This window comes from Mobula hypostoma, chromosome 5 (assembly GCF_963921235.1).
Source record: "Mobula hypostoma chromosome 5, sMobHyp1.1, whole genome shotgun sequence".
Lineage (NCBI taxonomy): Eukaryota > Metazoa > Chordata > Chondrichthyes > Myliobatiformes > Myliobatidae > Mobula > Mobula hypostoma.
Window position 1 is genome coordinate 28,248,394 of NC_086101.1, and position 12,666 is coordinate 28,261,059.

At 52.9% G+C, this 12,666-nt stretch overlaps 1 protein-coding gene across 3 annotated transcripts in view; it reads right to left on the minus strand.

The window, feature by feature from the left end:
* Positions 1 to 723: 723 nt before the first annotated feature.
* The window catches only part of slc39a7 (solute carrier family 39 member 7), a 35,327-nt gene continuing 23,384 nt past the window's right edge, over positions 724 to 12,666 (minus strand). Inside the window, exons 5-8 of one of the 3 annotated variants that reach the window (XM_063048273.1) lie at positions 11,369 to 11,491; positions 9,771 to 9,911; positions 8,030 to 8,226; positions 724 to 3,563 (exon numbers count right to left, since the gene is read on the minus strand). In XM_063048273.1, the coding sequence (XP_062904343.1) occupies positions 3,312 to 3,563; positions 8,030 to 8,226; positions 9,771 to 9,911; positions 11,369 to 11,491 (713 nt within the window). In that variant the 3' untranslated portion in view covers positions 724 to 3,311. The remainder of the gene's footprint in view (positions 3,564 to 8,029; positions 8,227 to 9,770; positions 9,912 to 11,368; positions 11,492 to 12,666) is intronic. The other 2 variants (XM_063048275.1, XM_063048274.1) reach the window with 2 other exon arrangements.

A 12,666-nucleotide genomic window follows, 5' to 3' on the forward strand; every position in this document is an offset into this window, starting at 1 on the left:
AGAAGACAGACGGGGTGACCTGACAGCTGTACACGAGAGGCACACATTTATTTTCTGTAGGGTGGGGGGGTGTCAAGAACTAGAAGACAGGTTTAAGGTAAGGGGGGAAACTTAAAAGCTAGGGAGTAACTTTTTTATATACAAGACGGTGGTCAGTATATGGAATGAGCTGCCAGAAAAAATAGTTGTGGACAGGTATTTAAAAAACACAATGATAGGAAAGGTTGAGGGGGATATGGGCCAAGCCCAGGCCAATAGGACTAGCTTGGTTGGCATTGACCATTTGGGCCGAAGGGCCAATAAAATCAGTGCAAAGAGGGAGTAGGTGAGATTTGAAGGCAACAGTTCATTGCATTACTGAGTATGAGGGGGGGTTGGAGGTCTGATTACTTACAAATAGGAAACAGTGTCTATGTGCAGAGAGTGAGGATCATTACATGAATCTTCATTTTGTTCCGCACCAGTCTAACGGGAGGAGGGGTTGGAAGCCGCAACAACACGAAATCCTACAATAAACATTTTTAAACAATTCAAGAGAGTTCCCACATAGTTGTTGCCAGGACTGGAAGGCTTCTCTGATATATAGATCTGCTATTTCCCCTGGACTGAAGGAGGCTGAGGGTGACCTCAGAGGTTTATAAAATCATGAGGGAAAAGGGTGAATGCTCACAGTCCTTTTTCAAAGTTAGGGGAGTCTAAAGCTAGAGCATAGAGGTTTAAGGTGAGAAGAGAAAGTTATGAATGGGTTCATGAGAGGTGTTTCTGCCAAAGGGTGGTGGGTATATGGAATGAGCTGGTAAAGGCAAGTACAATTACAATGTTTAAATGACACAACATTTTAGACATTTACACAGGTACTTGGATAGGAAAGGAAAGGTTTATAGGGGAAATGGGATAAAGGCAGGAAACAGGACAAGCTCACATAGACAAGTTGGACCTCTATCTGTGCCGCATAACAGCGTGCAGCTTGGAGAGGCAGAAAGCATTACAGGCGAGGGTTCAGACCCCATCTCAAGGTACAGTCTCCAGCATCCAGTGTGTTTCATACTCATTTATTGAATGCAAGGATTGAGGTTATTTGGTACAGCTATCATTATCAGAACAATTACACATCTGAGATGACTACAGGTAACCCAGCCAATTTCACTCATGATTCTAATACAGCCCCCTGCTGTAAGGCAATAAGACCAGTACTCCCCAATTACAGATCAAAGGACTGCAAATTTGAATTAAATAGATATCAAAAATAATGCCAGCAGTGAGGAATTTAACCTTTTGGGGCAGCACAGCCCAGTTTTACAGGGCAGGTTGGAGTCAAATCTCCATGTGCTTTTCAGGGCAGGGCAGATGACCTTTTTGTCCACTGGTCTGCAAGCAATTGTTCATTGTTCACCTCCCCGCCCATACTTGTGACCAAACGCATTCCCCCCACCCCTTGCCTCCTTCAAACTTCAGGCAGGAGGTTCCATCAAAAATCACATCCATTGATTGAGTCTGGAAGACAGCTTCGTTATTAACCTGCTGGTGAAACAGTAGCTCAAGCTGATCCCACCATTCCAACACACCAAATACCCACCCTACTCACATCTCACCAAATTCTCCTTCTACCTTGATTTGTGAAACCCACCAGCCTTCCTCTACACCTATTCTAATCTCAAAAATACCCACAGACAATGTCATATTTTCATCTACCTTGATCAACGAGACTCCCATCAGCCTGAGGAATTGCCCACTATATCCAGCCTACCAACAGGCCGCACTCCCATCTTGACCCACACATTTCCCACATAACTGTACAGAGGGCCAGGGAAGGTCACAGCCAGGAGCCCTCTTCAGGTCTGATCGAAGGGGACAACCTGTGGCTGTACCCCCGGTGGACAGCTCTCTCCGAACATCGGGGAAGCAGCCCTCAGGGTCAGTGGCAAACCCTCCCATCCATGATGGGCTGCCCGTGCTGACACTAGGCTCAGAGGAACTAGTTCCTCGAGATGAGGGCCCCTTTCAATCTAATCCTCCCCAGAACCATCGGTTCACACGATTCAGAAAGAGCCTCAAGGAAACCTGGAACCTCTGAAATAGAACACCGTGTGCATAAAGCACCATGTGCAGTCTTCCCTGCTCTGGTGACATTTGGCCAGGCATGAGAGGATTGGGTGTTGAAGGGTTTGGTTGGCAGTGGTCGGAAGTCAAGCTCCCCTCTTGCAGTTTGCTTGGTCGCCACCAGGTGCCACCCTGGTGTCAGTATTGCAGAAATAACGCCCAAAATTAACCGGAGAAATAAATGGTGGTGTGTTTGCAAAGCCCACTTCAGCAGATGGAAGATTTTGGGAGGGGGCGGGGGTAGGGTTTGCTTGCAGTCATGGTGTTGGCCAAGGGGTAGAGAACGCAGCCACCTTTCTTGTGAGCAAAGGAACAAGTCCGATCCTACCACAACTGAACCACAAGCACTGTCAAACCAGCTCCACCAAGAGAATGGACAGGGGTGAGTTCTTCCACAAGCACCCCCCTGCCCTCCCCAGAGCCTAAGCTGGCCCAAGCTCCTCCCCAAAAAGAAAATCAGCGATGTAAGACAAGTAATCAAGCACAATACAAACAAAAGGCCGGAGAACTTGGTCCGCTACAGTCAGCCGCATGTCATCATAAACCAGATTTGTGGCCGAGGGGCAATGACACTCCATCGGCCAAGAGAGTTCCTAGTGTTCAGGTTATCAACCCACCCAGGGGTGCAAGTGTACACAGGTGCATACACAGACACACACAGGCAAAAAGAGTCACGCGCAATCTACAAACCAGCTGGTGTGCGTACACTCTGTCACACGTGTGCCGCACTGACACAGATGTGAACCTGCAGATGCAGATATACACACAGTCATAGAAATGCACAAATATAAAAACACACGCGCACACACACGGTTATCTGTGTACATACTATATATGAAAAGCATAAAAAGTTGTATGTATGCGCACACACACACACAATGGATTTGGAAAGATCTGATTTGCAACAAAGCACGGTTCCTCACCACCAGTTCCACCCCAACACTTACACATTAATACACATCCTTCGTATAAAAAAAGAACTAAGTACATTCGATGCCTGAGCGTTAAAAAAATCCTCGGGATAGGCGGGCCTCGGGGCTCTGTAACCCTCTGGCCTGGATGGTCGCTGTAGGTTATGCCTCCTCTTGCCCAACACTCACTCTGTGTCCACTCACTACAACCCCACCATCACCACCACCACCCTTATACACAGACCGGGGAAGGCGGGGGGGGGGGGGAGAGGTTAGGGAAGGAGAGGAGGAGGAGAGGCCCTACTCGTACTCAGCAATGAGGACCATCATGAAGACGCCAACCAGCAAAGCTGCAACCTCAAGCAGCGACTGGGCCGGCCGGGAGTCCTCCAGCAGCTCAGGGATGACGGAGACGGTGGCAATGTAGATGAAGCCACCGGCAGTGAAGGGCAGGATCCAGAGGGTGGCAGCTTCATCAATGCCCTCAGCGAGCAGGGAGCAGGCTGTGCCGGCCAGCGCACCCAAAGCGGTCACCAATTGCAGAGCCATAGCCTGTAACACAGAGAGAGGTAGAGTCAGTGCTCTCTCCCCAACAAGCCTAGACACTTCTTTATCCCTCTCCTCACTGTCTCAAGTTAGTAAGTTACGTACAATTTATTTAAAGTGACAAACTGCACCACACGATTGTGCAGAGGGACTTGGAAGGACTGCTGTACAAGTCACAGAGGGCTGGGTTGCGGGTACAACAGGCTGCCAAGGAGACAAATGGAATATTGGCCTTCAATGAGTACCTCACATCACAGAAACAGGCCCTTCGGCCCACCTAGTCTGTGTCAACCTGTTCTTCCGCGTAGTTGCATCTACCTGTCCTGGGACCACAGCCTTCCATGCCTCTCCCATCCACGTCCCTATCCAATCTTCTCTTAAATGGTGAAACTGGCGGCACAGCAGGGTAGTGGTTAGCACAATCATTTTACGGTGCCGGCTGCAAGACTGGGGTTCGATTCCTGCCACAGTGTGGAAGGAGTTTGTATGTGGGCTTCGTCCGGGTGCTCCAGCCTCCTCCCACATTCCAAGAAGCTACGGTTCGGGTCAGTGAGTTGTGGGCATGCTATGTTGGTGCCAGAAGGGTGATGACCCTTGCACACTGCTCAGCAATCACATCTCACTGAATGTTTTGCGGTACATGCGACAAGTAAAAGCTAATCTCTTCAATCTCAATTGAACCACTTCCCCTGGCAGCCCGTTCCAGACTCACACCACCCTCTGAGTGAAGAAGTACCCCTTCAAAATTGTCGTAAATGTTTCACCTTGCACCCTCGTTCTCGTCTCAGTCAACCTGAGGAGAAAAGCCTGCATACATTCACCCTATCCATAGCCCTGAATTTTGTACACCTCAATAAGAACTCCCCTCATTCCACTGGGACTAAAGTCCTAAACCTATTCAACCTTTCTCTATAAATCAAGCTTCTGATACATTTCCTGCTTTCACTGCGAGAGTGATTGAAACCAAGAACGACGAAGCTAAGCTCCAACCGTACTGGGCAACTGGAGGACTGCATGCAGGTATCGACTCCTTACCTGAGAAATACTGGCTTTGGAAGTAGGGCAGAGGAGGTTGGTTCCAGGGATTTGGTGCGGGGGGGGGGGGAATGGAGTTTAATCTTTGGGATTATGTTGTCTGGGACGATACCCACTGGAATTCCCAAAGATAAGAAATCTTATACAGCTTTACAAGGATGTTGCCTGGAAGGCAGGGCATATTTTATCAGAATAGGTTGAGTGAACTCGGTTTTTTCTTCTTGGAGCAACAGAGGATGCAAGGTGACCTGATAGAGGTGTATAAGATGATGAGAGGCATTGGTTGAGCCAGAGCTCTCTTCCCTCCAGGGTTGAAATGGGTAACAAGAGGGGGCATAGTTTTAAGGTGCTTGGAAGTAGGTACAAGGGAACACTTTCAGTAAGCTGGATGAATTCAGCAGGTCGGGCAGCATCAGTTAGAAACGATGATTCGACGTTTCAGGCCGGAACCCTTCGTCAGGACTGAAGAATGAAAGATGGGGAAGGATTTGAAGAACGCCTGTAGCGTCAGTTGAAAGACCAGTAATTTGGAAGACAAAGGGGTGGGGGAGGGGAAGCATTGACGCCATAGCCCTCAAAACAATGGGTAGTAGAAGGACGAGGCGGAACCATGAGGGAGCTGGGGGAGGGGGTAGAGTGAAATAGGGATACAGGAAGGGAGCGGGAGGGAATTACCAGAAGTTGGAGAATTCTACATTCATACCAAGGGGCTGGAGACTACCTAGACGGTATATGAGGTGTTGCTCCTCCAACCTGCGTTTAGCCTCATCATGGCAGTAGAGGAGGCCATGTATGGATATATCTGAATGGGAGTGGGAACCAGTGTTGAAGTGGGTGGCTACCGGGAGATCCTGTCTGTTGTGGCGGACGGAGCGGAGGTGCTCGACGAAGCGGTCCCCCAATCTGCGTCGGGTATCACCGATGTACAGGAGGCCGCACCGGGAGCACCGGATGCAATAGATGACCCCAACAGACTCACAAGTGAAGTGTTGCCTCACCTGGAAGGACCGTTTGGGGCCCTGAATGGTTGCAAGAGAGGAGGTGTAGGTACAAGGGGTAAGTTTTTCACACAGAGAGTGGTGGGTGCGTGGAATGCACCACTAAAGGCAGATACAATAAGGTCATTTAAGATACTCTTAGGTAGGTACATGGAGCTTAGAAAAATAGGCGGCTATGCAGTAGGGTAATTCAAGGCAGTTTCTAGAGTAGGTTACATGGTCGGCACAACATTGTGGGCTGAAGGGCCTGTAATGTGCTGTAGATTTCTACGTTTCTATAGCACTGTATAAAATTATGAAAGGAATAGATAAGACTGAGGCAGGAAAGTTGTTTGCACTGTGTGAGACAAGAACTAGGGGACATATTGTAGATATGAGGGGGTAAGTTGAGAGCGGAGGTGAGGGGGAACTACTTTTCGCAGAAAGTAGTGAATCGTCAGAAATCTCTGCCCAGGAAAGTAGTAGAGGCTACCTCATTAATTATATCTAAGATACAGTTGAGAAAGGTTTTTCCACGGTAGGGGAATTAGGAGTCATGAGTCCACAGCAAGATCAGTCATGATCTTATTGAACAGCAGAACAGGGCCAAATGACCTACTCCTGCTTCTATTTGCCATGTCATTGTTATTTATATTCTCTGTGCAGCAGTAGCTATGTCAAGACAAGCTCGCAGTGTTTATATCAAGTCTACTGCCACATACCCATGTTCCTGCAGCAGCTTCACAGGTACATTACACTGGAGACAAGAAAGTCACAAATTAAACAATAATTATAAAGAATAGAATTAGAACAAAAAAAGCAGAGCCCATTGGAGTGCGAAATGAGCAAAGTAGTCACATGGACACAAGAAAACCTGCAGCTGCTGGAAATCCGAGCAACACACACACAAACACAAAACGCTGGAGGAGCTCAGCAGGGCAGGCAGCATCTACAGAAAAGAGTAAACAGTCAACGTTTCAAGCTGAGTCCCGAAGAAGGGTCTCAGCCTGAGGTGTCAGCTGTTTACTCCTTTCCACAGATGCTGCCTGGCCTGCTGAGTTCCTCCAGCATTCTGTGTGTGTTGCAAAGTCGTCATGGTATTGCTGAGGGTAGCAATTAGGGTTGTGCTGGTATGCTCCTCAACCTGTTGGTGTGGGGCTTTCAGCTCCTGTACCTCCTGCCTGATGGTACTTGGAGAACAGGGCACGACAAGGTACCTGTGATGTTGTAGCAAGGAACCTTCTCATTGTTCCTGTACCTCACTCTGCCTGTCCACACAACAATAAACCCAACTTGATGCCGACCTCCCCCTCACTCAGCTGGAGCTGGGGTTGGCAGTACCAAAGGCTATTTTGTGAGAGGCCTGGGAAACTGGCAGAGCAGAGAGTAAAATGAGCAAGACCAACAAGTATTTCCTGACAGGGGGTAAAAAACGGAAAAGAAGCAAGGAAGCAAATAACTTGTAAAACTGTAGATGCTGGAGATCTGAACGCAGGAACAAAAAAATGAAGGTGAATTGACTTTAGCTTTTTTAAAATTAGGAAGTAAAAGCCATCGGTTTTCGATGAGGGTTAAGGGGCTTTAACCTGAGGGACAAGTTTTGCTGTACGGATTCACTCGAACTGGAAAGTGGAGGTGATGCAATTATTACATTTAAGGGGCATTTAGTCACATAAATAGGCACAGCACAGAAGAATACCACCCTAATGCAGGCAAATGGGATTACTGCAAATGGGCAAAATGGTTGGATGGATGTGTTGGACCCTTTCTGTGCCTTATGGCTTTATGGCTAACTACAAAAAAAAAGTATCAAAACTGCAGATGCTGGATATATAAAATAAACAAACAGGAAATGCTGGAATCAGCCAGCGTCTGTGGAGAGAGGAACAATTAACGTTGGTCCGAGTTTCCTGGTCAGGTTCAGAGTCAGCGGAGTATTTTCTAAACAGTAAACGACTGGAAGTCCAAGAGACCAGGAGGCTCAAGGATGTTATTAAAAGGGAAACACAGGAAATGAAGGGATGTGTTGAAAAGAAGCTGTGCAGATGGGAGGTAGACTGCAGACACACAAGGTTCTGTGTAGACCTCACCTGGAACACCGGTGAGCAGTTATGATCATGTTAGGCTTCGAGGGGCAAACCCAATGTGGTTCAGTCACGTGGCGAGATGAGGGAAAACCAGTTCTCTTTTTAACACAGAACAGAAACAGGCCCTTCAGCCCATCATGGCTGTACCGACCTTGTTGCTAATTTACTACACTACACCTGATCTTAGCCAAAAGGCCCAGAAGCGATAATGCAATCATATCCTGCCAATCCCTCCATGGACCTGTCTCTGAAACGTCACTAGTGTATAAGCTTCCACCATCTCCCCTAACAAGGATGTCTGGAAGCCAGAGCCATGAACGTGCTCTCCCGTAGACAGACAGAACGTGAGAGGACCGAGCCCTGCCCCACTGACCTTGTGCTTGCTGCAGCCGGACTGCACCAAGATGGCAAAGTCGCCCACCTCGTGGGGCACCTCGTGCAGCAGGATGGTGATGGTGGTGACCACCCCCACCCCGGAACCGGCCAGGAACGAGGCACCAATGGCCAGCCCGTCCGTGAAGTTGTGCGTGAAGTCTGCCGCCAAGTTCAGGTAGCCCGACACCTTGATGTCTGGAGGAGGAAGGAGGGAGAGAGGGAGTTCGGTCAGTTGGGGGAGAGAGGGTGAAGAGACTGTCTGTGTGTGCGGTAAGCAGGAGAAGGTAACAGGTGGAGGAGGAGAGAACAGGAGGGGAGGGGGAGAGAGTGGTCAGTGCTGCGCGTGCATGAGGAGGAAGATACAGGGAAGGGCAGGGCCTGGGGGAGAGTGGGGATGGGAGGGCGAGGGGGGGAGAGTGGAGACGGGAGGGCGAGGGGGGGAGAGTGGAGACGGGAGGGCGAGGGGGGAGAGTGGGGGCGGGAGGGCGAGGGGGAGAGAGAGTGGGGACAGGAGGGCCGGGGGGGGGAGAGTGGGGACGGGATGGCCGGGGGGGGGGAGAGTGGGGACGGGATGGCCGGGGGGGGGGGAGAGTGGGGACGGGATGGCCGGGGGCGGGGGAGAGTGGGGACGGGATGGCCGGGGGGGGGGAGAGTGGGGACAGGAGGGCGAGGGGGGGAAGAGTGGGGATGGGAGGGGGAGAGTGGGGACATGAGGGCGAGGGGGAGAGTGGGGACGGGAGGGCGAGGGGGAGAGTGGGGACGGGAGGGCGAGGGGGAGAGTGGGGACGGGAGGGCGAGGGGGAGAGCGGGGACGGGAGGGCGAGGGGGAGAGCGGGGACGGGAGGGCGAGGGGGAGAGCGGGGACGGGAGGGCGGGGGGAGAGCGGGGACGGGAGGGCGGGGGGGAGAGTGGGGACGGGAGGGCGGGGGGGAGAGTGGGGACGGGAGGGCGGGGGGGAGAGTGGGGACGGGAGGGCGAGGGGGATAGTGGGGACGGGAGGGCGAAGGGGGGAGAGTGGGGACGGGAGGGCGAGGGGGGGAGAGTGGGGACGGGAGGGTGGGGGGAGTGGGGACGGGAGGGCGAGGAGGGGAGAGTGGGTATGGGAGGGTGAAGGGGGGAGAGTGGGTACGGGAGGGCGAGTGGGTACGGTACGGGAGGGGGAGAGTGGGGACGGGAGGGGGAGAGTGGGGACGGGAGGGCGAGGGTGGGGAGTGGGGACGGGAGGGCGAAGGGGGGGAGAGTGGGTACGGGAGGGCGAGGGGGTACGGGAGGGGGAGAGTGGGGACGGGAGGGTGAGGGTGGGGAGTGGGGACGGGAGGGTGAGGGTGGGGAGTGGGGACAGGAGGGTGAAGGGGGGAGAGTGGGGACAGGAGGGTGAAGGGGGGGAGAGTGGGTACGGGAGGGCGAGTGGGTACGGGGGAGAGTGGGGATGGGAGGGGGAGAGTGGGGATGGGAGGGGGAGAGTGGGGACGGGAGGGCGAGAGTGGGGACGGGAGGGCGAGGGGGGGAGAGTGGGGACGGGAGGGCGAGGGGGGGAGAGTGGGGACGGGAGGGCGAGGGGGGAGAGTGGGGACGGGAGGGCGAGGGGGGAGATTGGGGACGGGAGGGCGAGGGGGGAGAGTGGGGACGGGAGGGGGAGTGTGGGGACGGGAGGGTGAGGGGGTGAGTGGGGACGGGACGGGGCCCGGGGGAGAGTGGGGATTGTAGGAGGAGTGCTCCCTCTCCCACCCTACACTCACCGCTGCTCGGAGCCTTGGGTTCAGCCTTGGCAGCTGGTTTCTCGGGCTTCCGTTGCCGGACACCACCTCTCGGCTCCCCGTGCTTGTGGTCCTCCACCCGCTCCTCCTCTTCCTCTGAGCTCTCCTTCCTCTTGGCAGGGGCTGGAGGTGTAAGGCAGGTCAGTCCTGGGCTTGGCACTCTCTCCCAACCACCAGGATCACCATCACGCCTTCCCAACGTGAACAACCAGACAAAGAGTCCCAAAGGCTACCACCCACACTGAACCATCACACACTCCCAGGGTCAGACCCAGGGTGAAGCTCCCCCCATACTGAACCATCACACACTCCACGTCTGACCCAGAGTGAAGCTCCCTCCACATCGTTCCACCACACACTCCCAGGGTCAGACCCGGAGTGAAGCTCCCCCTACACTGAACCATCACACACTCCCAGGGTCAAACAGAGTAAAGCTCCCTCCACAATGTCTCATCACACTCCCAGGATCAGACACAGAGTGAAGCTCCTTTCACACTGCCCCATCATACTCCCAGTTTTCAGACACAGAGTGAAGCTCCCCCGTGCTGTCCCATCACACACTCCCAAGATCAGACACAGAGAGAAGCCCCCTCTGCAGTATTCTATCAAACACTCCTGAGATCAAACACAGAGTGAAGTTCACTCTGCACCACCCCATCACACACTGCTGGGGTCAGACACAGAGTGAAATACCCACCACACTGTCCCGTCCCATCAGACACAGAGTAAAGCTTATCCTGAACCCCCCTGGTGTGGGTACGTGGCCAAGTGGTTAAGGCATTGGTTAACCAAGTGGTTAAGCCTCAGCCAAGGGAACGTGTTGTGTCCTTGAGCAAGGCACTTAATCACACATTGCTCTGCGATGACACTGGTGCCAAGCTGTATGGGTCCTAATGCCCTTCCCTTGGACAACATTGGTGTCGTGGAGAGGGGAGACTTGCAGCATGGGCAACTGCTGGTCTTCCGTACAACCTTGCCCAGGCCTGCGCCCTGGAGAGTGAAGACTTTCCAGGCGCAGATCCATGGACTCACAAGACTAATGGAAGCACCGCCCTAGTACATACTCCCAGGGCACAGGTTAAACACAGTCAAACCTGCACCCTGGTTACACCCAGGCCTCCAAACCCACCTCCATTCCCTCAACTCTGGTCCTTTCACCATTCAATCTGGGCACCACCTTGACCCACAAAAAATATCTTCCCCTCCGGTGAAGGAGAGTGGCCCAATGTTTCATATCAATAATCTCTTCTCAGCAAATTCAAAATACTTCCAGGTGGCAAAACCCCTTGACAGGGTAGGGTGGGGGGGGGGAAGAGAGAGAGAACAACAGTCCCTTCACCCTCCCAATTTCAAACGTGCTGTACCCTAACCGCAGCCAGTGCTGATGGAAACCTCAACAACCTGATCCTTCGCCCCACAGATGCTGCTAAATTCCACGTGCATCCAGCCGGCATCAGATTTTACCTCAGGCTTGCAGCGTCTGCAGGACCTGGCCCTCCATTTTTGGAGATACTCCTAATCTCGGCACAGTTTCTCCTCCCACCACCGACAGTACCAGAAGGCAAAGTGTTCTAACGCACCGTGACTGTGACTATGACTGTGTCCACCCTTCATGTGCCTCACAAACTTCTCCACCACCAGGAAGGCAACGATTCCGGTCAGGACCCAGAGACCCACAGACATCACATGGGAATGGTGGTGACCTGCGGGACAGACAGGAGCAGAATGAATAACACTGCACTGTGGGACAGAAGAAAGGGGCAAATACTAGGACACTCACCCCTCCCCAGGCTGAGGGGGAGTGGTAGAATTTGCAACATTTGCCAACGGGAACAGAGAAGCTGATCCGGTCCTGCAGGGAGGGGTGCTGGGGGGAATGCACCTTGTACAGGCTGCTCTTGCATACTTTTCACTTCATTGTCCTCACCTGTTACCTGGATACTTCATGACGGTCTATCTTACCACCAGGCGGCCAGTGAGGTCCCCAGTAGAAGTCTCTTCATGCAGGGTTTTTTCCCCTGTAATTGGGGACCTGGGATGGAGGGTGTTACGTAGGGCAGTACCGTGCAACAGATTTCTGAGCCGGTTTACTGCCACCCGTCCAGGAAGAGATGGTATACCATTATATATGAAGTGTGTGAGGCTGCAGCCCCTGTTTGAATTTCTGAAGTGGCCGCTCCTCAAGTTCTGGCTGCACTTCAGGCCTCACATTCCTGATCTACGGTCACTCAATACGGGGGGGGGGGGGCGGGGAGGGTGCAGTGGGGACAGGTCGCCTGGGGGATCTGCTGATACGGTTTCTCCTAGGCATGGCCAAAATGGCCGCTTGCAGGTCGGGAGTCGAAGGCTGTGCCTGAGCTGACTTCCTGCCCCTCTTCCAGGGTTAGTTCGTGCCCGGGGTGTCCTTGCCATCACTGTTGGTACAGTGGGGATATCCAGGAGCAGTGGGTCCCCGAGGGAAACAAGCATGTTCTAGATGTTAGTAACTGTATTTTAATCTTCAAATCGTTATTAGTATTGCAAACCCTGACCCTTGTATGTATTTTGTATTTGAAATAAGTTTTGAATGTTTGTTAAAAACAGGACGGTACTAAGACAGCATCAGGAAGGATAATACTGACTGAAGGAGCATCACAATGCGGCGGGGGGGGGAATGGGACAGCACAGGATCGAGGGAGCATCGCACTGCAGGGGGGGGCATGGCACTGAGGGAACGTCGCACTGCGGGGTGAGTGTGGCACTGAGGGAACGTCGCACTGCAGGGGGGGCATGGCACTGAGGGAACGTCGCACTGCGGGGGGCGTGTGGCACTGAGGGAACGTCGCACTGCAGGGTGAGTGTGCAACTGAGGGAACGTTGCACTGCGGGGTGAGTGTGC